This window comes from Pleurotus ostreatus (genome assembly GCF_014466165.1).
Source record: "Pleurotus ostreatus strain PC9 chromosome Unknown scaffold_4, whole genome shotgun sequence".
NCBI lineage: Eukaryota > Fungi > Basidiomycota > Agaricomycetes > Agaricales > Pleurotaceae > Pleurotus > Pleurotus ostreatus.
Window position 1 is genome coordinate 1,644,797 of NW_023503159.1, and position 19,535 is coordinate 1,664,331.

At 50.8% G+C, this 19,535-nt stretch overlaps 6 protein-coding genes across 6 annotated transcripts; 4 read left to right on the forward strand and 2 right to left on the reverse strand.

The window, feature by feature from the left end:
* Window positions 1-3,172: 3,172 nt before the first annotated feature.
* On the forward strand, window positions 3,173-6,446 carry BUD6 (Bud site selection protein 6; the record flags this gene model as incomplete). Its single annotated transcript, XM_036775908.1, has 5 exons — window positions 3,173-3,280; window positions 3,343-3,521; window positions 3,583-4,660; window positions 4,763-5,138; window positions 5,203-6,446. 5 exons carry the CDS (start codon window positions 3,173-3,175, stop codon window positions 6,444-6,446), a joined length of 2,985 nt encoding a protein of 994 aa, XP_036631927.1.
* A 760-nt stretch (window positions 6,447-7,206) lies between these two features.
* PC9H_006359 (uncharacterized protein) lies at window positions 7,207-9,687 on the reverse strand (the record flags this gene model as incomplete). The annotated part of the gene is made up of 9 exons (XM_036775909.1): window positions 7,207-7,369; window positions 7,428-7,482; window positions 7,540-7,742; window positions 7,795-7,942; window positions 7,996-8,026; window positions 8,078-8,189; window positions 8,246-9,063; window positions 9,115-9,266; window positions 9,318-9,687. The coding sequence occupies 9 exons, from the start codon at window positions 9,685-9,687 to the stop codon at window positions 7,207-7,209; spliced, it is 2,052 nt and encodes a 683-aa protein (XP_036631928.1).
* Window positions 9,688-9,892: 205 nt separating this feature from the next.
* On the forward strand, window positions 9,893-10,828 carry PC9H_006360 (uncharacterized protein; the record flags this gene model as incomplete). Its single annotated transcript, XM_036775910.1, has 1 exon — window positions 9,893-10,828. One exon carries the CDS (start codon window positions 9,893-9,895, stop codon window positions 10,826-10,828), a length of 936 nt encoding a protein of 311 aa, XP_036631929.1.
* A 547-nt stretch (window positions 10,829-11,375) lies between these two features.
* Window positions 11,376-12,505, forward strand: PIC2 (Cu/Pi carrier; the record flags this gene model as incomplete). The annotated part of the gene is made up of 4 exons (XM_036775911.1): window positions 11,376-11,413; window positions 11,479-11,602; window positions 11,661-12,375; window positions 12,438-12,505. 4 exons carry the CDS (start codon window positions 11,376-11,378, stop codon window positions 12,503-12,505), a joined length of 945 nt encoding a protein of 314 aa, XP_036631930.1.
* An 837-nt stretch (window positions 12,506-13,342) lies between these two features.
* PC9H_006362 (uncharacterized protein) lies at window positions 13,343-14,275 on the reverse strand (the record flags this gene model as incomplete). The annotated part of the gene is made up of 1 exon (XM_036775912.1): window positions 13,343-14,275. One exon carries the CDS (start codon window positions 14,273-14,275, stop codon window positions 13,343-13,345), a length of 933 nt encoding a protein of 310 aa, XP_036631931.1.
* A 3,390-nt stretch (window positions 14,276-17,665) lies between these two features.
* VPL1_3 (Versatile peroxidase vpl1) lies at window positions 17,666-19,522 on the forward strand (the record flags this gene model as incomplete). Its single annotated transcript, XM_036775913.1, has 15 exons — window positions 17,666-17,729; window positions 17,785-17,921; window positions 17,977-18,035; window positions 18,089-18,223; window positions 18,274-18,395; window positions 18,452-18,527; window positions 18,580-18,616; window positions 18,675-18,682; window positions 18,731-18,811; window positions 18,867-18,936; window positions 18,995-19,004; window positions 19,055-19,090; window positions 19,155-19,327; window positions 19,381-19,420; window positions 19,494-19,522. 15 exons carry the CDS (start codon window positions 17,666-17,668, stop codon window positions 19,520-19,522), a joined length of 1,077 nt encoding a protein of 358 aa, XP_036631932.1.
* Between the last annotated feature and the right edge of the window lie 13 nt (window positions 19,523-19,535).

Genomic DNA, 19,535 nt, shown 5'->3' on the forward strand with positions numbered 1-19,535 from the left:
TTGCTTGCCGTAGTTGGTTTGCCCCAAGAAAGCGGCACTTTTGGTAGAGATTTGATGATTTAAGACCGTAATTTGGCGAAGGTTGTTCAACTTCCGTCAATGAGACTTGCTGACGTGGCGCGCGCCTAATTCTCTGAGCTTACGGTGTACGCACTGGGTGCATATTGATGAGAACTCATATGCGCCCTCCTAGCGCTCATAGATTCTACGCAAGTAATAGCTAGCCATCTACCTAGTCTAGGAATATACACTGAATCCTTGCCCTAGCACTTCGAAGCGAGCTACCGCCGGCGCGGCCCGCGGATCCATATTAGCTGCTGCTACGGACGTACACACACCGGACCATTGGAAGCCGTTTAGCAGGTCTTCTGAGTACCTCTGGATTCTTGAATTTCCGAGCGTTCTACGTCAGGCCCAAGCATCCCCGTCTTCTCAAGGCTCGGTCTTCGACGATTGCGAGAGCAACCGCTTGCACCCAGTTGAACCCAACTACGAAATGATCAAAGATTGCTTGTCGTACCTGTGAACATTTTTCTAACACCTGTGTCTCGCGCGCAATCACTCACCTACGAAAGATATACGGCTAGGTCTCAAGTAATGATTGATGGACCACGATGCGGCGCATTCTCCAATTGTATATTGGGCTCAAGTTGGGCTTGGACTTACCGACTCTGGGAGGCGAACCCCGATCTACCCAATTCAGCGCATAGAATTCCTTTGATCACCTCGAACTCTCTTTCTTCATGACTCCCATCCCCAAGAAATGTAACCCCACCCACCACTCGCCGTGATAGCTGTAACAGCTTCCGGATACTTCTCGGCACTCTTCGTACTATAGAGTGCCTCTTGGTCAATGGAACGCGCGACTCCTTTCCGCAGTCGCTCCCCCGGGTCACCCCCGTAAACACAAGAAACAGACAGAGTCTTCGAAAGGCGGGAGATCAACCACTGCCACGCCTACCACTGGAGCCGATACCTCTACAATCAAACGTACAGTCATTGGGGAGTCTGCGTCTTGGGCAGATATACGATGAACTGCTTATGGATAGTCTCTTGATTGGATTTCTCTATTTCGTGTCGTATATGTGATACTTGAGTTACCGCCGTGAATTAAGGTTGAAATTGGATTAGATACGCGACACGAGCCGAAGCGTCACATCGGCGATACCACTAATTGTCTCTTTAGTGCTTTTGTCTTTGGTCCCTCGCAGTATTTGGCTAGCATCGTTACTGGGTTTGCTTGTAGTCCACCACAGCGTAAGTCCAAACGGTACTAATCCTAGACCGACAAGTTGACGATGACTCGATAGTCCGGGAGTCTAGTTTACCAGTAACTACCAGGGCAACTTCGTAACAAAAGCAAACAATGATCCTAGTGGATCATCGGGCTCGAATACTAATCGGTGCGCCCGGTGATAATTTTTGGACCTACAAATAACAAGTACAATGGAGTCGTAGGGCGCACTATTCGTTACTTTGTTCTCGGAGCTACTCCACATGCCTCTTTGCTGCTTCTCGGACAGCCACACCAAAATCGAAGACCTCCATGGTAACAACGGATCCATGGTGCATTGTCTGGAGGGATTCGCCTTCACGGCAATTCGGGCACCACCGGTCTTCTGAAAAAATGACAATCAGGATACAAATCCAGTCGAACGGCCAGTGCCACTGGAGTCTGGCGCTGTAACTTGGCAGTTTAGCTCAAGCTATATATGTACAAACTGCAAAGACTGCCCTATCAATAGGAACTGATCAGAACAAAGGATCAGATATGTAGGCGGTCACCGGTCATCCATGAGTGACTTATACGTTCCGAAGCCCTTCTTGCTTACTATTGTGGTCTAGCGGATCAGGTCAACAGATACCCGATAAAAGGCGATGGGAGCCTCGAGGAGAGTTCTGGTGGCCTCCCCTGCCATTTCACCAAATCTGCTCCCCGTTCTCACTTCATCCTCACGATTGACCACGACCAACGACGAATATCTGTATTACCAGAACCACCTTAGGACGCAACGCAAGTCATAGGTTTACCTCGGGTCGTTTGTTCGCATCGCTCTGCACCCGACGAAGCGTCAATAGCTCGTCCCTCGCTCTGAATACGATTTGGACGCGTCTTGGGACAGTTCGAACGCGTCTTCATCTACATATACCACAGACGTGTTTTTGGAGTGCAAATAGCTCCCCTGTACTACAATTTCAAGTCGCGAAAGACCCATATCACCTACTACCACGTTATAGAGAAAGCAGGATGCCATTCATACCAGAACCGATCGCCAAATTTATACTAACCCCTCACTGGGTTCGGGTGGATGTTCCGCGGCCTGGACGAAACCTGGCTAATGCGTATGGGAAAGAAGAACGCCGGAGTACAGGAGGGGGCGTAACGAAAAGCCATTATCCCCAGTCACCCTCCGCCTCGTCTACTACAAAAAACCACGCCCGTTCTAATGGGTCGATCGCGAGGAAGGGCAACGTCCTTACCCGTGTCTCCGGGCGGTTTAAACACTGGAGGAGCGCGTCGCACACAATCCCTGCGTCTCGCAGATCCTATGCCAGATCACCGGAGGATGGGAGGGCTACGGCTGCGAGTGGCAGGGGGTCCTTCGGGAATACGACACCTCCGCCTAATGCTCAGGTCGCGTTTTCGCCCAATGAGTTGGGGCTGTATTGACTAATTCCGTCTTGATTTGGACTTTATCCCCTTCCCTCGATCAACTTTCCGTTTACTTCTCCTCTGCTTGGTCGTCACTATATAATGATCTTGTTTTCGATGCTTGTGTACTGTATGTTCTTTGTATTTTATTGTATTGGTTTTTTTGGTATATGTTGTTGTAGGCTTTGTTCTGCTCTGTATAGTCTAGACTTCTGTAGTGAGTGCAACTGTAACTGTCATTACTTCGGCGATGTGCTCTACTGGAACATTTGGCTTATACTTCAAGACGCCAACTGCGTCTATGCGAAGTTGGTAAAGCCAAGTGCCCCTGATGATCACAAGGGCCTCGCCTTTGTTTGGTTAGAGCTATGCAGCCAAACATCGATATGGGCCTCAGCAGCCGAGACACTCGCCTTGAGCTCGCGGTTCAAGCGTTGCACCCAGGCGCACTTGCTCGTCCGACTGCTTTATGATACTATTTGACTAGTCCCCATCGCGCAGCCCCCCAACATCGTACAAATGTCTATGGACATGGAGCTCGCAAAGACCAATCCGGGCCACCTCTCTCGCAAGGATAATCAGTCAATATCATCCAACCATTCTGGCAGAAGTCGGTCAGCATCGCATGTATGGGCCTTGTCCTCTCACTTTTCCAGTGGCTTGTCTCGAAACTGATGTACATTTAATAGCCTGCGGTGGAATCTGCCGTAACCCGACTGCTGGTGGCCATCAAGCAGCTACTCGAAGCGCTCACATCATGGAGTCAACTGAAAATGGACGAGAATCAGGTCAGCGACGTGTATGTTAGGTTGGGGAATGACTTCAATGCGGCAGTCGCTGCCTTCAGCGCCTTCAATATCGATATGCGGTGCGCAAATCATGCTTTGTCTGCGTGCATTAATCTGGGCTCATATAGTGGTTGTCTCAAGTGAATTGCTGTCCGTACCTGAGGATCTTCGTACCGTCCTTGAGGCCTGCCTAGCTGAAGACGCAACCCCCGAGAACTTGGAGCGATTCCTCCCCATAGTGCGCCAGATTATCACCAACCTCCTTCAGGGTCTCCGCGGGAAGCAATCAATATATAGGCGCATCGTGTCTGAGCACCGGCACAAGTCTGACCAGCCCCCCGGTCATGAGCGGAACGACAGCAGGTCGTCGCGCTCCGAGAGACTTTCTCGACGCGAAGGCTCGCATCGTTCTACTGCTTCGAAGGGGACTATCGAAGGTGGCGACCGTCCCCCTGAAAGAGATTCCATATCACGTCGTAGCGCACAGTCTAGTCGCAGAAGGGACATCTCAAATAGCCAGAATACACCACCACCCCCTGCGCCTTACATAAATGGAAACGGAGACGAGAGATTCGTAGGTGGGTTCGCAATGTCTCCTTCGAACGGCGGAGACTCGTACACTGAAGAAGCGACAACGACCCCTTCTACTGGGCAACATCGAAGGCAGAAGTCTGTGCCATCAGTGGACTCCCCGAACCAAGTACCAGTATCCCTTCGTGCAGGGCCTTCTACGCCTCCACCGAACGAACCACCTCCCGATACCCCACCGCCCGTCCCTGCATCCGCCGTTCCAGCGTTCATCAAGCGTTATTCTCTTGTCGACAAACCTATGGCCCCCCCTTCTGCACCTACCGTCGTCGTCGAACCGTCGAGCCCCGACATACAACTTGATTCCCAAAATTCCTCTCCGTCCCCGTCTCAAAATCAATCCTCCCTCCCATCACCTCCGCCTCCGCCTCCACCGATTCCGCCCTCATCATTGCTTGCAGGTCCCGAGCAAGCGTCGCTTGCCGCGCTAAAAAAGAGCGACACTCTCGAGCGACGCGCCTCTAAACGGTTCTCTTCCTATAATATTACGCGCATGACAGGCGGTGCCGGTGCGAGCAGGGAAAAGTCGGGGCGTGGAGGGAATAATGCTAATCGACGGTCTTTATTGGCAGCTGGGTCTGCTCTGACCCCAGGCGAGCTTGCAGTGCTGACAGAAGTGGATGATGAAGAGGTCGAACCACAACGCGAGGAGAGTGCCGTGACGAAATTGGGAAGTATCCGGAGGGATGGAAGTACTCGAGCTCGAGCACGGGCGAGGAAAGACCACATTGAGCCGCGGGCCAGTACACCACCTCCCCCCCTACCTCGCACGCCCTCTAAAAGTCCTGAGCCCTCTACCGCCGCATCATCTGGCCCTCCTCAAGTTGAACCGGTCGTCGAAAATGGTGCGAGTGACCAGTCTTCATCATCCGATCCCACACGCATTCCCGTGTTCCTTCAACTCGGTCGAGAAGTCAAGAAAGTGGTTATCGAACCTGGGTTGTCGTTCGCTTCGTTGCGCATGCTATTTGTTGATAAGTTTTCCTACAACCCCGGGTTGGAGAATTTCCCTGCTATATATATTCAAGATCCTTCGAGTGGCGTTCAGTACGAACTTGAGGATGTAGATGAAGTCAAAGAGAAGTGTCTACTCTCCTTAAATATCGAACGTGAGTTCACCTGCCTTCTGTTGTCGATTTGCCCTGGCTGATCAATGTTATGGCGCTATGGTAGCTCTTGACCAAATCAAGCAACATATCGACGCCCAAATATTGACGTTATCGCAAGATTTGAAAGAATTACGATCTGCGGTAGTCCACAATGCACGAAGCCCCCCATCACCTATCATCGCCCACCCCTTAGGCGAAAGCACGCCTTCTACTAGCCGACCGACCGACAAGCAATTCCAAAGCATAGCTCGTCGGCTTTCTCGCTTCGTAGCTAACGACGCGTTCCCTCCATCCCCTCCCCCTCCTCCCCCAATGGTGCCCCAGATGACTGGGCAGTCTCTTCAACCCCAAATGACCGGCGCTTCGGTCCTCTCAGATTACTCGAGCCGTGTCGTAGGCGACCTCAAGACTCAGTTCGATGAAGTCCAGAATCTCCGCCGTGACCTTGGAATAATGCGTCAACTATATACCGAGTTTATGAAGCAAACGAAGGAGTCTCTGGGCACGCTTCGTACGCAAACGCAGTCTGTAAAGCAACTTGCTACAACACGTGTTGGCGGTGCGAGAGAGTATATCGATACGGGCAAGAAGAAACTTGATGGGAGAAGCCAGAACGTTCTTACCGAAGTCGAGAAGCTTCAAGACACGGTTGAAGGCATCAAAGATGATGTTCTGAAGAGACATGTCACGCCTAAACCCGCATACCTGAAATCTATCAAGAAGGACATCGAAAACGTTGCCACGGAGCTTGGCGCGCTCAGGGAGCATATGAAGACCATCAAACCCATGTGGAAAAAGACATGGGCCGAAGAACTTCAGAACGTTGTCGAGGAGCAGCATTTCTTGAATCACCAAGAGGAGTTGCTTCAAGATCTATTGGAAGATCTCAAGGCACTATCAGACGTCTACGGCCACGTTGAGAAAGTCATCTCCCTGCGAGGCGCTGCACCCGCTAAATCGCGTGGTTTATTCCGCCCCCCGCCTCCGGACGAGAATGCAGGCGGGGTCACCGCCGTGATGATGGAGATCAGGGGCGCGCCCATAGATCCCGAGAAGCGCATGAAAGCCATTGAGGCCAGTCAGAAGAATCGCCAGAAGGAAATGGCTAGTCGGGCAACCAGTGAACTGCATAACGAGCTGGGCGAGTTCGTGGGCCAGAGGAAGTTGAAGATGACGGGCGGGGCGGAGGAGGCGGAGAGGGTGAGAAAGAAGAGAGATGAGATGACGCTGAAGGCGATGTTCAGTGGGGGTACAGCGACGCCTCCTCCTGGGTCTCCGGATATGAGAACTGGAAACGGGTTTGTATGAGCATGAAACTCGACGCTTCCTTGGATGTGAGGCCCGCTTCGACCCCCTAACGGGTGCTGATCGCTGAACACTATGGCAGAGCCAAGTGAAGGCATATTTAATGTGTTATGGTGCTGATTAGTAGATGACTTCGCCTTGATTCATCTTGGACCCACGCAATGGACTTTATTTCAATGTTACGACCGATGTATGAGGGCGTATTCGGATACTGTGGGTCTGTAAATCATTTCACGCATTTATCATCTCACCAAACCTTCCCCATTGCACCTCATCTCCTGTCGCTCTCCTCTACGTTTTCAACTTTGTGGATCGCGGATACAAATAATATACATAATCTTCCGTCTCATTTCTAGATACTTTATGACTGTCTGCGACACCTAGCTTACTACTATACCTTCATACACACATCTCGTATGCTCCATACGTACATACCAGCCATGTTTTCATATCTCCGTCGTTCTCAATGTACGTTACCAACGCTCTTTTTCCAATGGATTCTTAGGACATCGTATCTCATCAGTACCCTTGCCCCACAGCCGGCTTGAAAACACTGGGCCGATTAGCGTTAATATAAGGCTGGCACCCAAGAAAAGACGGTGCCGTTTTACAAAGGGATTCACGATGAATCGAAGGTGAACATTAGATAGCACATAAACTGGGCGACGACATTGACTGTCTTCACGCTACAGCGCATAGAAATACATATTAAATCCACATCTATATAAATGACAACACCACTCAACGGCTAACCGCACGACAACTAAGACGAAAGCCTCGGTGCATCCTTGCCAGCCAGTGCCATCTCATCTACAATCTCATCCTTCTCCGTGTGTTTGTAGGTTTTGATCGTCTCGCCGAAATCGGAGACCTCGTATACACGGAAGCGACGGTCGAAACCTACCTTTCCGTAACCAGAGTATGATCTAGAAGCGGGGGCATATGTAAATCAATAAGGCTGAAGGTGCATGGGAATCAGCTTACCCTCCTCCTCCAAAGCAATTCCAGATGCCTTTAACGCGCCTGCAGTTCTCCGTTACTGTATAGGATGAGATGAGCGAGGCATAATCAAATAGCGTATCGGTGCTGTACTGACTGTGACAGTGTCCATTCCCAACAACCTTCACTTCGGGAATACCACTGCTAGTGGCATGATCGCTTTCCGTCGCTCTCAACAACCCCTTCTCAAAGAATCCTTCGTTCTTTTTTGCAGACCCAGCAGGTTCCATACCATGCCTGCCCACGTCGAGAGCCTTGTTAGTGACGGGATCGATGTCTGCTTTGGCGTAGGCTTCTTGTCTGTGTTCCGTTAGAATAACTGCCATACCTATTGGGACGGAATGCAACGTACAGAGGAATGTGGAAGAACATGAACGCATTTGGCTTTGCTAGTTTGCGGGTTGCCGGAGTCAGTTGGTCCACACCTTGACGTTTCCAAATGTCACCAAAGTCTTTGCCGGTGTCTGGATGGAATGGACGTTCAATGGCCCTGATCGAAGCTAAGATAGAAAGTAAGGAAAGGAACTTGACATGCCAAAATATTTCAACATACCTGATTCCTGAAGGAACCAGTTGGTTTGGCTCTGAGACGAAATACGTGAGCAATAGAGACGGTATTCAGATGATTTACATACCTCGCGAATATAGTCGTACTCGGTCGGGGTGAAGAAGCCAAACCAGTCGAGGATACCTTTCGAATAAGATCCAGAATCTAAGAAATAAAGAGTTAACAGATGTGTCTTCGACCTGAGTGTTTCGATGAGCAACGTATCACCTATAGAAATTCACAAGAATATACATACGGATCTGCACTCTTCACCTTCAGTAGGTAGTTCCCTGCGCCATGTACATCTTTCGGTCCCCTTTGCACCAGACTGTAAGGCAGCGCTTGCATCATCTTGATCTGTTCTTCTCGGCCGTTCCTTCCATTTCTGAGTTCATCTTCAGAATCATGGTTACCGAAGACTGCGGCCCACGGTATCTTCTTCTCAATCACCAGGCGCGTAACCTTCGACAGCACGGAGCCAGCATCCCAGGAAGTACCCTGGCCGTTGAGCTGATCGCCGGTGAACACCACCAAGTCGGGTTTCTCGTCGTCGAGTACACGTGAAAGGAGAGTATTCGTTAGATTGTCGGAATGTGTGCAAGGAGACAAAATCGTGTCTCTGCAGTCTCCTGGGGCAACGGAGAAGTGCAAGTCGGCTACTTGCATGATCTTGAATTTACCATCGTGCGAGAAATGGAGCGGTGGCGCTTTTGCAGGAATCTTCACACCTCTGCGATACGTCAACCACACGCTTTGTATCCTTCCTTCTTGTTCTGCAGTGATAGGCGGATCGACCTTACTGAAACCGAACCAAGGAGGATTTTCGCCATAGAGGATATCGAGTTCCGTTATCAAGTCCTTCTGCCGCTCTTCATTTGTCATTTCCTGCAGGGTCTTTCCCAGGTGGTACCACAAGAAGAGCTTTGGAACGTGAACAACGCCATCACGCGTGGAACGAGATACTCTCTGCCACGAGCCGTCAGGTCGTGCTGGAGGCTCCTCGGCGTCGCCCAACAGAAGTACGTCGTCGATAAGAGGTATATCCTGACGACGGGTCCTTCTGTAATATATGTGCTAGAAGGCTGTAAGCGTCACGCTTCAGGTGGTATCGTCAAAGAGACGTACGAGATACCAGGCGCCTGACTCGCGGTCCAAGTTCCTGTCGATCCGTACCCACTTGCCCTTGTGGGAGTCATCTGCGCTGGTAGTGTACGGCGTACAAATATCGCCAGCCATGCTCGGGCTGACCATGCATCGAGAAATAGTAATTTCAGATACTGATTCATAGTTAGCACACATGTAAGCGAATAAGCAGCAATGTAACGCACTGCCAGTATTATGCGGCAACAACGGGTTCCATACATCCAAAGGTAAGCTAGCAAAGTCTACGCCAGTGTCGATGCTATCCGTCACATTCCACCAATCTACTCCCCCAGGCTTGGTGTCCCCAGCACCGTGGCCCAGCCCGACTTGCGGATCGGCTGACTGCTCATGGGAGCTACCCGCCGCTGCATTGTCGAGAGGTAAGTCGATTACCTCCCAAGACTGCCAATCAATTCGTTGCAAAGCGCCTGGTCCTAGGGTTGGCTGATACAAGACGAACAGGATGGTGAGTAGGCAGGAGAATCCGACGATGGCAAGCATGGGTGCGCATGTTGAGCGTACGGTCCTGTTCACCCGCTGTATGGTTATGGCCATGGCTACAAAGAGCCGCGTTGGCGAAGGCGATGAGAGTCAAGAAGAAAGTGCAGCAGAGTCCACGACGATCCAAGTGTGACACTGACAGGGGGAGCACGCGTGCGGACAGGCCACATCCGTGGGAAACACTGCTACTTCTGGTAATGGTAGTTTTGCTCGTCTGCAGTTGCAAGCGCTCTCCTGCAAATTCGACGCGCAGCTGCAGATGCAGTCCATTGCCAGTACTTTCAGACGGTTCTACGCGACGATACCTGGGCCAGCCCTGGTGGCTCGCGAAAACTCAACTCCCCGCGCCGTACGTCTACGCAGGCTTCGCAAAGGAACCAAGTTCACAAAGTCGGACCTCACCCCGACGGACCGCGCGCGTTATGAACGGTTGAAAGCGAAGGGGGAACTGGGGCGACCTGGCAAGGAAATGTCTGCCTCTCAATGGATCAAGTCCGTCAACGAGCGACGGTCCAGGGTTCGTGGTTTCCGTCAACAGACGACCAGCGAAGGAGTCGAAGAAACATCCGTCGTCGGCCAAAAGATATATCTTCCCAACATTATCTTCCGCCTTGTGCGCAATCAAACGCCGCCAGGAAAGCCTTACAATCCGTTTGAGGCGACCTTCCGTGTCCCACTTTCTATCACGAAAACCGACATACGCTCGTATCTTCTTTCTGTGTACGGTGTGAAAACCACCTACATCCGTACCGACATCTATCGGTCACCTCTGCATCGCACAGCTACCGGGTCTTATACAACGAAAAGCCACAAGACATACAAACGGGCTGTTGTGGGCTTGATAGACCCCTTCTACTACCCACTCCGTGTCGAAGACATGGAGCCGAAGGAGAAAGAGGACCGCGAGAAGTGGATAGAAGAAAAGTTCGGTATCAAGCAGACGGAGTGGCAGCAGAAGTACGAGCTACTTCGCCTGACGCGTTCCGACTCGAGGAATAGTCCCGGTTGGAAGTGGAGAGGACCCTTGGTCGCTAACAGAGCTCAAATTCTCAAATTGGTCGCAGAGAGACGCGCCAATAGGGAGGGCCTGATCACTTCGCGGGTCCACGAATGGCAAGAGAAACGTATGAACAATGAACCCATTGTCATTCCGGCGAAGTCGCCCAAGCCGACTGGTGACGAAGCCAAAGTTTGACGGCCATTCGGTTTCCGGTTTATCTATCTATATATCACTCCGCAATTATATCGATGTTCCGTGTGTCCCATTGAAGCTATCTGCGACAACATATTGGCGTTCCGGGTAGCCGCAACCGTTTCGGTGACGCATATCTTCGGCAACCCGTCCGTTAGATTCGGTAGTGGGTAAATCGTCTCCCGTAATATAGATTTTGCTTGGAATTGATTTTGAGTCCTGAGTATTGCGTACTGTGGCTTGAAGGCCAGCATGAGGTACTTTTGAAGCTAACACCGCACTGGTGGTGATTAAAATATTACACTTGGACGATGTGGTCGGCGATGAACGTGATAGATGAGCCGCCTTGATTGGCTCGGCGAATTGCGGGAGAGTCCGGCGCGTGCAAAAATTTGCTATACAAGTCCGAGCTGGCATCACATTTCCGTCAATCACCCTTCTCTTACCCTCACCACTACCACCAGCTCTTCGCAGCTCCTTGACCTTGGACAGGCAATCCAGTCAAGTCCCTCTATATAGACCACCAAAACTCCCTTAGACGGCCTCAACGATGTCTGTAGCACCTATCAGCGGCAAATGGGATGCCAGGTATGTGTCATTGCCCGGCGCATTTTCGTTGTTGTGGAATTGTAGGACTGAGATGTAACTTCTAGGTACATTGGACCTGTTCCCCATGACATCTCCTACTACTCCAAGTGCATGCTAGGTGGTGTCCTTGCTTGCGGTATCACGCACGCCGGGATTACACCTTTGGACGTCGTGAAATGCAACATGCAGGTTTGTCTCCCCCGCGACTTGAGTTTTTGTGGCCTATTTAACGCCCTTTCTCTTCTAGGTAGACCCCGGAAAATACAAGGGCCTCGGTCAGGGCTTCAAGACGGTTATCGCTGAAGAAGGTTCAAAAGGCCTCTGGAAGGGCTTCGGCCCGACTTTCGTCGGTTACTCCTTGCAGGGCATGTTCAAGTACGGTCTATATGAAGTGTTCAAAGACTTCTACATGAACTTGGCCGGTGAGGAGGCTTCGGAGAAGTACAAGCCCGCTATCTGGCTTGCGGGTTCTGCCTCTGCCGAGGTCTTCGCCGATATCGCCCTCTGCCCGCTCGAGATGACAAAAGTCAAGATCCAGACAAGTCCCAGTGGTACCTTCCCGGTCGGCTTCGGCGCTGCTCTCGCTCAGATGCGCGCCACCAAGGTTGAGACCCGTTTCCCCTTCGGCTCCCTCGTTCCCTTGTGGTCGCGACAGATCCCCTACACAATGGCGAAGTTCTTCTTCTTCGAGAAGATTGTCTCCCTCTTCTACACCCACGTCTTCACTGAGCCCAAGTCCTCCTACAGCAAGGGGACTCAACTCGGTGTTACTTTCGCTTCTGGTTACCTTGCTGGTGTTGTCTGCGCTATCGTCTCGCACCCTGCGGATTCCCTAGTTTCGCTCCTCGGAAAGGCTGAGAACAAGGGCAAGGGCGTTGGACAAATCGCTAGCGAAGTCGGAATTGCTAAGCTCGCCACAAAGGGTTTGGGTACTCGTGTCCTGATGATTGGTACTTTGACTGGTGAGCCTATTCATGTTCATTGTGCACTAGACCTCTCGGTTCTGACTTCTGTGGCGCGACAGGCTTCCAATGGTGGATTTACGACTCGTTCAAGGCTGCCATGGGTATGGGAACAACCGGTGGCAAGTAAAGGACTTATTGCGGCCGACCAATTGCACATAGTGGGTCGCTTCGCCTACTTAAGTATATGGCATCTAATTCAGTCTGCTCGTCTAGGATGAAACGTACACAGAGATATAATCTCGCATGATAATGACATGAACAATTTTCATCCATTCGCTCTTTACCGTCGTCGTTTTGGTCTTTACTTATTTTATTCCTCGTAACCTCCCCCGCACAACCCCCGTCGTCGCAACTCACTACTCTGATTGCATTGCGCATACCTCATACTCGCGTTCCAGTAGATACTCGTACATAGACAAGCCTATTTGCATCATCCCTTTCCCCGAGGACGCGTACTTTTATTCGGTTTGTCTTGCTCGTGTATAGACTGGAAAATAGTAATCTACCTCTAGAACATCGGAAAGACTCCGCGTGCAAAGATAACGCTCTAGTCAGTAAGAGGAACCCGGTAATGCATAATGGTATGCCACCGCCTCGACAATTGGTGTATTCCCGCTCGGTAGCTAAAGCTGCCCCACGCGATCGTCCCCTGACGTCTTTACGCAAACTCATACCATTGCTACCGAGGGTTCTTTGCGGACTTTACATTTGCCATGCTGATTATGAGGTCAATCGCAAGTGGATCGAGTCTGATAATATTGATACATAGGTGCATGTTACAATTAAAACCTCTGTAACACGAAGCTAGATACATAAGCATCCAGGACGTACAACGAACCCACTCATCTATCGACAGTATGTATATATGGCCATATGATTAAATGCTTGCTGCGGGAAAAGGTATGTGTCGGCTACCACTCCGCCATATCTCCATCAAAGCGCCTGGGTGCCCGCACCGCTATCTTCAAATCGTCATAGGCAGCTGATCCAGGCAGTTTTTAATTTGCCTTAGAGTGGCTGCCTTATCATAGTTCAGTCCCCCGCATCCTTCCTTCCTACATCGGGCGACCCAACACGCCTGTGCCTCTGGCCATGAAGCTAGATCCAAGCTCCCTATCCGATCTCCGAGGGGACATCTGTCAATCTCGATGAACATGGCGGCTTTGAGCTCACGCCATGAGTGATTTTCGAGCTGTGTGACGCCGCAACGCGAACAATGGTAGGGGTTGCTGTTCCCTGCTGTAAAGCGCTCGGGGCTGTCAAGGAGTTCCTTGAATAGATCCCGTCGTCGCCGGTGGAGATTAAGTAATGGGACGAGGTATTTCGATGAAAGTCGTGAAAGAAGCGGCTGATGGGTCTCGTCATGGAGGGATAGGGATAGGGTGCTTTGGGAAGCGAGTTTGGCTTCGTCTTCCCAGTCGAAATGAGTAGCAAGAATGTACACACGGAGGGGTTCGGTGAGGAATTGGGGCGACGTGAGCACGGCGCGAATAGCGTCCTGCGGCCCTTGCGCGTCCCACTTCTCAGCAAGGAAGAGTACCTGCTCGAGGTCGTCAAGCGACTTCCATTTCGGTATCGGTAGACCGTGTATCATGCAGAGTATCTTCTCGAGTACATTGTCGTGTTCGTATATGGGGATCGGCTCGGGTGTCTTGCTGTCCGCTTCGACACCGAGTTTCTGGGGTAGAGAGAACATAGTGCGGAAGAGCCCGCACGTCGTTTTGAGGGTATATGAATATACGCGATATAGCGTACCCTCTGTCGAGCATAGGACGACGTCCGCATCGGCGAACGCGAATTGGGGATGGTATTCAAAAGACATTTGGGCAGCCGGAGAGGAGCAAGGGACTGGGGCGACCTCAGTTTTGGGGACGGCGATATGGATAGGTGCAGCCATGGCGGGTGGGGAAGGGTGGATGGCGATCAAGGTGGTTGATGATGCCTACCTGTCGCAGGCTGCATTTACATAGTAGACCGTTAGGATGCATGCGAAGAACTTGAGGCGTTTAGCGTCAGGCTTGCTCCCGTTTGGGAAGCAACGTGTCCAAACTATCTTCGTGGAGAATGTCGCGGAAGCTGGAATATTGTAGGACGGAGGATGGTGCAGGGTAGGATACTATATGTCACACAGCATGCCCAGGTGATGTCTAACCTTCCTTCGTGAATGATCGTCAGATATAGCACCGGGAAATTAGAAATCGGAGGCCGAGTCCAATGGTGAGGCTTGGCCTGACATGGACCACGACTTGTTTGGAGTAATACGCGGTCGTTATACTTTTGTGTCAAGCAAGCTGCATGAAGGGACAAAACGATTTCCCCGAGGAATTCATATGTCACATTCGCACAGTCAGTAGGCCTCTTCCCACAATCAGACCAATGTCCTGACAGATGCACAATGTTCGACCTTTCGAGGCCCCTAACCTTGCCCTAACCTGAGGAGGCTTGACGTGCGTGAACTGTCGAAGCCCCGGAATCTTTACAAATCGCTGTGTTTAGAAAATCATCTACAGTGGGGGTGGACCCTGCGGCGCATGCGCAAAATGTCAATGTCTATTCCAGATCAAGAAGGATGAGAGACTCGTTGTCGGAGGAAGTTGGCAAGGCACACCTCAATTTATGTACACTTGACACAGCAGTCACTCCGACATGTCCTTCCTCAGGAATAGAAGACCAATCGGTTGGTAGGGACTCCCCGCAAAGCAAAACGTAAAATGCTAACGCGAGGAGAAAGACGATCGAAGTTGTAAATGAACGTTTGAAAGCTCACCAGCAGATATACACCCTCTTACACGTCTTGCCTTGGAAGGGGTCGAGAAACTCCAGCTAAATCAACTGGGAAAAGGTGGGGGACGTGACACGGTGAGGATCGTGAAACATTGGCTGTCAAGAACAAGTCACCGATTCGGAAGTAACAATTCTCTGGCGTGTTAAAGGCAAACCTAGAGCAGCATCAATGATTATAGGCCTTACGGAACTCTTCAGCCGACAGAGAATAATTACGTTTCCATTGATTCAGAGGTCCTTAGCTATCCTAGTTTACGGATGCATTGCCGTCCTTTGCTGTAAGCTGCATGATCCCGCGTCTCTGATTTCAAGAGGGGAGATCTCCGAGGAACATGCCTAAACGCTTCAGCATCATACGTGGTTAAAGAAGTGATGATACCTGAGTTCTGGATACCGCCTGAAGTGTTCTTCCCCTTCATCAGTGCACAGTACATACTGCGACCGGCAAGTGGGATAGGCTATCCATATTGCCTCTGCATAGTGAGGTGGCGAACTGCGGTGTTGCGCACGTCTTCGCTCGGGGAACAGTGCCGGTTCAGGGACTCATCGAAGAGTTCACCAAAGTCTAAGTATACCTGCGTACTGGGAAGATTGATGTCCTCACTGATTGTTCGGCCTTCCTCCCCTAGTATGTCTGTACTCATGTCAATTTGAGTTTCAGAGATGGCAAAGGGGTATTCACTCTTCTGCGTGTGAGCCCTCGAATCCCCATGTGCTGGTGCTGCATCAGCGCGTTGGGCACGGAATGAGCTGATCGCGACACAGCACGAGGCGACCCGACCATGCAAATTTGTCCGGGGACCTTGCACTAACGTAACGTCAGAACAGCAGAGAATAATTCCAGTAATTGAAAGCACACGCACATTGTATTGCGACTAATAGTTCATGATGGAATCGGGACAGTGTAGAGCGGCCTCGATGTGATAAGAGGTTCTATCTCCAGCACGGTTGGGTTATGAGCCTTAGAAGAGCGTTTTGCCGTAACTCATAGTCGCAACTGTGATGCCCGAAATTGTTGGGTGAGAAGGAAGGATCGTCGAGGGCTGTTCTGTAGCGTGACAGAATGTGACAGTCTCCAAGCTTTGGGTTTCCACGTGACGGCGCGCTCGCGTTTTGTTGAAGTTCTGCCTCTCCATGCTCGCCTGTGGCCACCTTCGTAGTCTTTAACATCATGATCTAATCATGGCTTGACGTCCCCCTTTTCGGCCCTGAAAAGAGTCTCCAGCCTTCTCATAGATTAAATATATCTCACATCAGTGGTCCGAAACACTGAGTTTTCTAGTCAACGCGCCGTTACTGCCCTTCGTGAGACTGATCTGTTCACGGCATATGGATAATGGCGTCGGGTTGATGGTGTATCCCCTGTCTCGGCTCCGACTACGTTCTTGTTTACTGAAACCGACGACTCTGCTCATGTTATGGCGGTTATCTATCCTCATCGATTCCACTTCGGAAGGGTCTTCTTCGTGCATTTCGATCGAAAAAGGAATCACCAACATGCTGATATCTAGTACATTCTATCATTTTTTGTGAATGTTTCCGATAAGCTAATAGAAGTTTACAATAGTGCAAAACGAAGGTCGATGCTTCTTGAGTGGTCTATGTAGCTCCCTCCACGGAATTCTCATGACCTCGGGCATTTCCACCACTAATACATGTCGACCTGTATAAACAATCAGTGAATCACTCTATCGAGGTCTGATAACCGAAGGCATCAACCATGCCGAATTCATATCCAACTTCCGAAGGCTGCTTGGCGTCTCGCCCGTTACCGTACAGCCGGAATGCGTTGACATCGTGTTACAAAGGTCGAATCATAGCTCGCGTATTAGAGCTACTGCGATCTTCGAAGGCGTACATATTATTCTCGGAGCTTGGCCCCATTTGTGAGTGAGATGATATGATGCCGAACTTTGCGCCATTGCTGACGACTACTAGTATTTTCAGAGTCGAGCCTGGCTGCTGTGCACTCCGCAATGAGGGGTCAGCGACACCCGACCCCGTTGAATCTTGAGAGGTAAAAAAAAGATGGCCACCCTCTGATAACGGACATCCTCGATTGTGCAATCGCAATCGTCCATTTGTGCTTTGTCTACATGGCAAACTTCAGAGCCGGGGAAGAACTCTGATAGCCGCCCCTTTGTTGTTGAAAATTTCCAATCGGCATCAGGGTTTGTTAGCATCTTTGCCCGTAGCACTGGGACCCGTCGCGTCGGTCGCGCTCTCGGTCAAATGTATCGCATGGATCCCGCTCGACCTTCAGGATGAGGTGGGAATACACGGCCTTTCCGTGCAGGTTATGCCCATGCCTCTATGGCGAACCTCTTCGTCGCGTCCACACACCAAACCAATGGACCCTCTCCGCTGACATTTCATGGAAACGAGGGATGGTATTGGTCGAGTCATCGATATACTGACGCTTTACTGTGCAGTTTTGCGGTATAAAAGGCCGCCTACTAACTCTCTTTCTTCCCCAAGATCCCCAGTCTTACAACCCACTGCAATGTCTTTCAAGACGCTCTCCGCTCTTGTGCTTGCGCTCGGCGCCGCTATCCAGTTCACGAGTGGTGGGCTTCGTCTCTGACTACGATGTCGAGGCAACCTTGCTGACTGGTGTTTCAGCTGCTGTGCCTCTCGTCCAGAAACGCGCAACTTGCGCCGATGGACGCACCACCGCAAATGCTGCATGTTGCGTTCTGTTCCCCATCCTGGATGACATCCAGGAAAACCTCTTCGACGGTGCCCAGTGTGGAGAAGAGGTGCTATACTTATTGTCCTAATGCAGAACGGCTATTAATTCACGCGCGTACACAGGTACACGAGTCCCTTCGTTTGACTTTCCACGATGCAATCGGTTTCTCTCCTACTTTAGGGTAAGGTAACGATCATCACCCGTGTTGTCTATTATCTAACCTATGCACAACAGGGGAGGAGGAGCTGACGGCTCCATCATCACATTCGACACCATTGAGACCAATTTCCCCGCCAATGCTGGCATCGATGAAATTGTCAGCGCTCAGAAGCCATTCGTGGCTAAACACAACATCTCCGCCGGCGACTTGTAAGCATTTCATGTTAGAGGTTAAAGTGACCCTTACCAAACAATTCTAGCATTCAATTTGCTGGTGCCGTTGGAGTCTCCAACTGCCCTGGTGGTGTCAGGATTCCATTCTTCTTGGGTCGCCCGGATGCCGTAGCCGCCTCCCCGGACCACCTCGTGCCAGAGCCTTTTGGTACGTTTGGATACGGTAATATTATTGACGAGAACTGAGGGTGTGGGTTCGCCTAGATTCTGTTGACACTATTCTTGCCAGAATGGGTGACGCAGGCTTCAGTGCCGTCGAGGTCGTTTGGCTCCTGGCTTCGTGAGTGCATGGAGAGATGTAAGCACCACCATCGATCTAACTTGTAGCCTAGGCACTCCATTGCCGCTGCCGACAAGGTTGACCCATCGGTAAGTCGAGTTGCACTGGCAAGTTTATTGTAAAGGCTAATACCTTATAATTGTCTAGATTCCTGGGTAAGAACGAACATCCACTGGCGCGGTCAGCTACTGACTTCATGTCAGAACGCCATTCGATTCAACCCCCGGAGTTTTTGATTCTCAGTTCTTCATCGAAACGCAACTTAAAGGCAGACTCTTTCCAGGGTAAGTGATTCCATTTCTGACTCACCAAAATATGACCCGCTCAGGTTGTATCTAGTACTCCTGACAACAAGGGAGAAGTCCAATCTCCATTGCAAGGGGAGATCAGGCTTCAGTCAGATCACTTGGTGAGGCCATTTCAGTTCATTATTCAACTAGTGATACTGACAAATATCTATCGGATAGTTGGCTAGAGGTACGAGTCTTCCTTGCAGCCTTTGATGTCGATGCTCATAGCCTCCAAAGACCCCCAGACTGCCTGCGAATGGCAGTCCATGGTTAGTGAGTAAAATATTGCCTTTCATACTGTGTAACGCAGAGGCTGACTAAATCGCCCTACTACCAGACAACCAGCCGAAGATTCAGAACCGCTTCGCTGGTACCATGTCGAAGATGGCTCTTCTTGGCCAGGACAAGAGCAAACTGATTGATTGCTCTGATATTATCCCCACCCCTCCTGCCCTTGTCGGAGCGGCCCACTTGCCGGCGGGATTTTCTCTTAGCGATGTAGAGCAAGCGGTACGTGCACTTGTTTCCCTGGATAAATGAGGGTCCTCACGATCTGTGATCAGTGCGCCGAGACGCCTTTCCCTGCTCTTACTGCTGACCCAGGTGAATACATGCGGTGTTAACATTTTATCGCCGCGCTATTTGAACTGACTGGTATATCTCTTCGTTTTCTCAGGCCCAGTAACCTCTGTCCCTCCCGTGTAAGTTTTTAGTCACC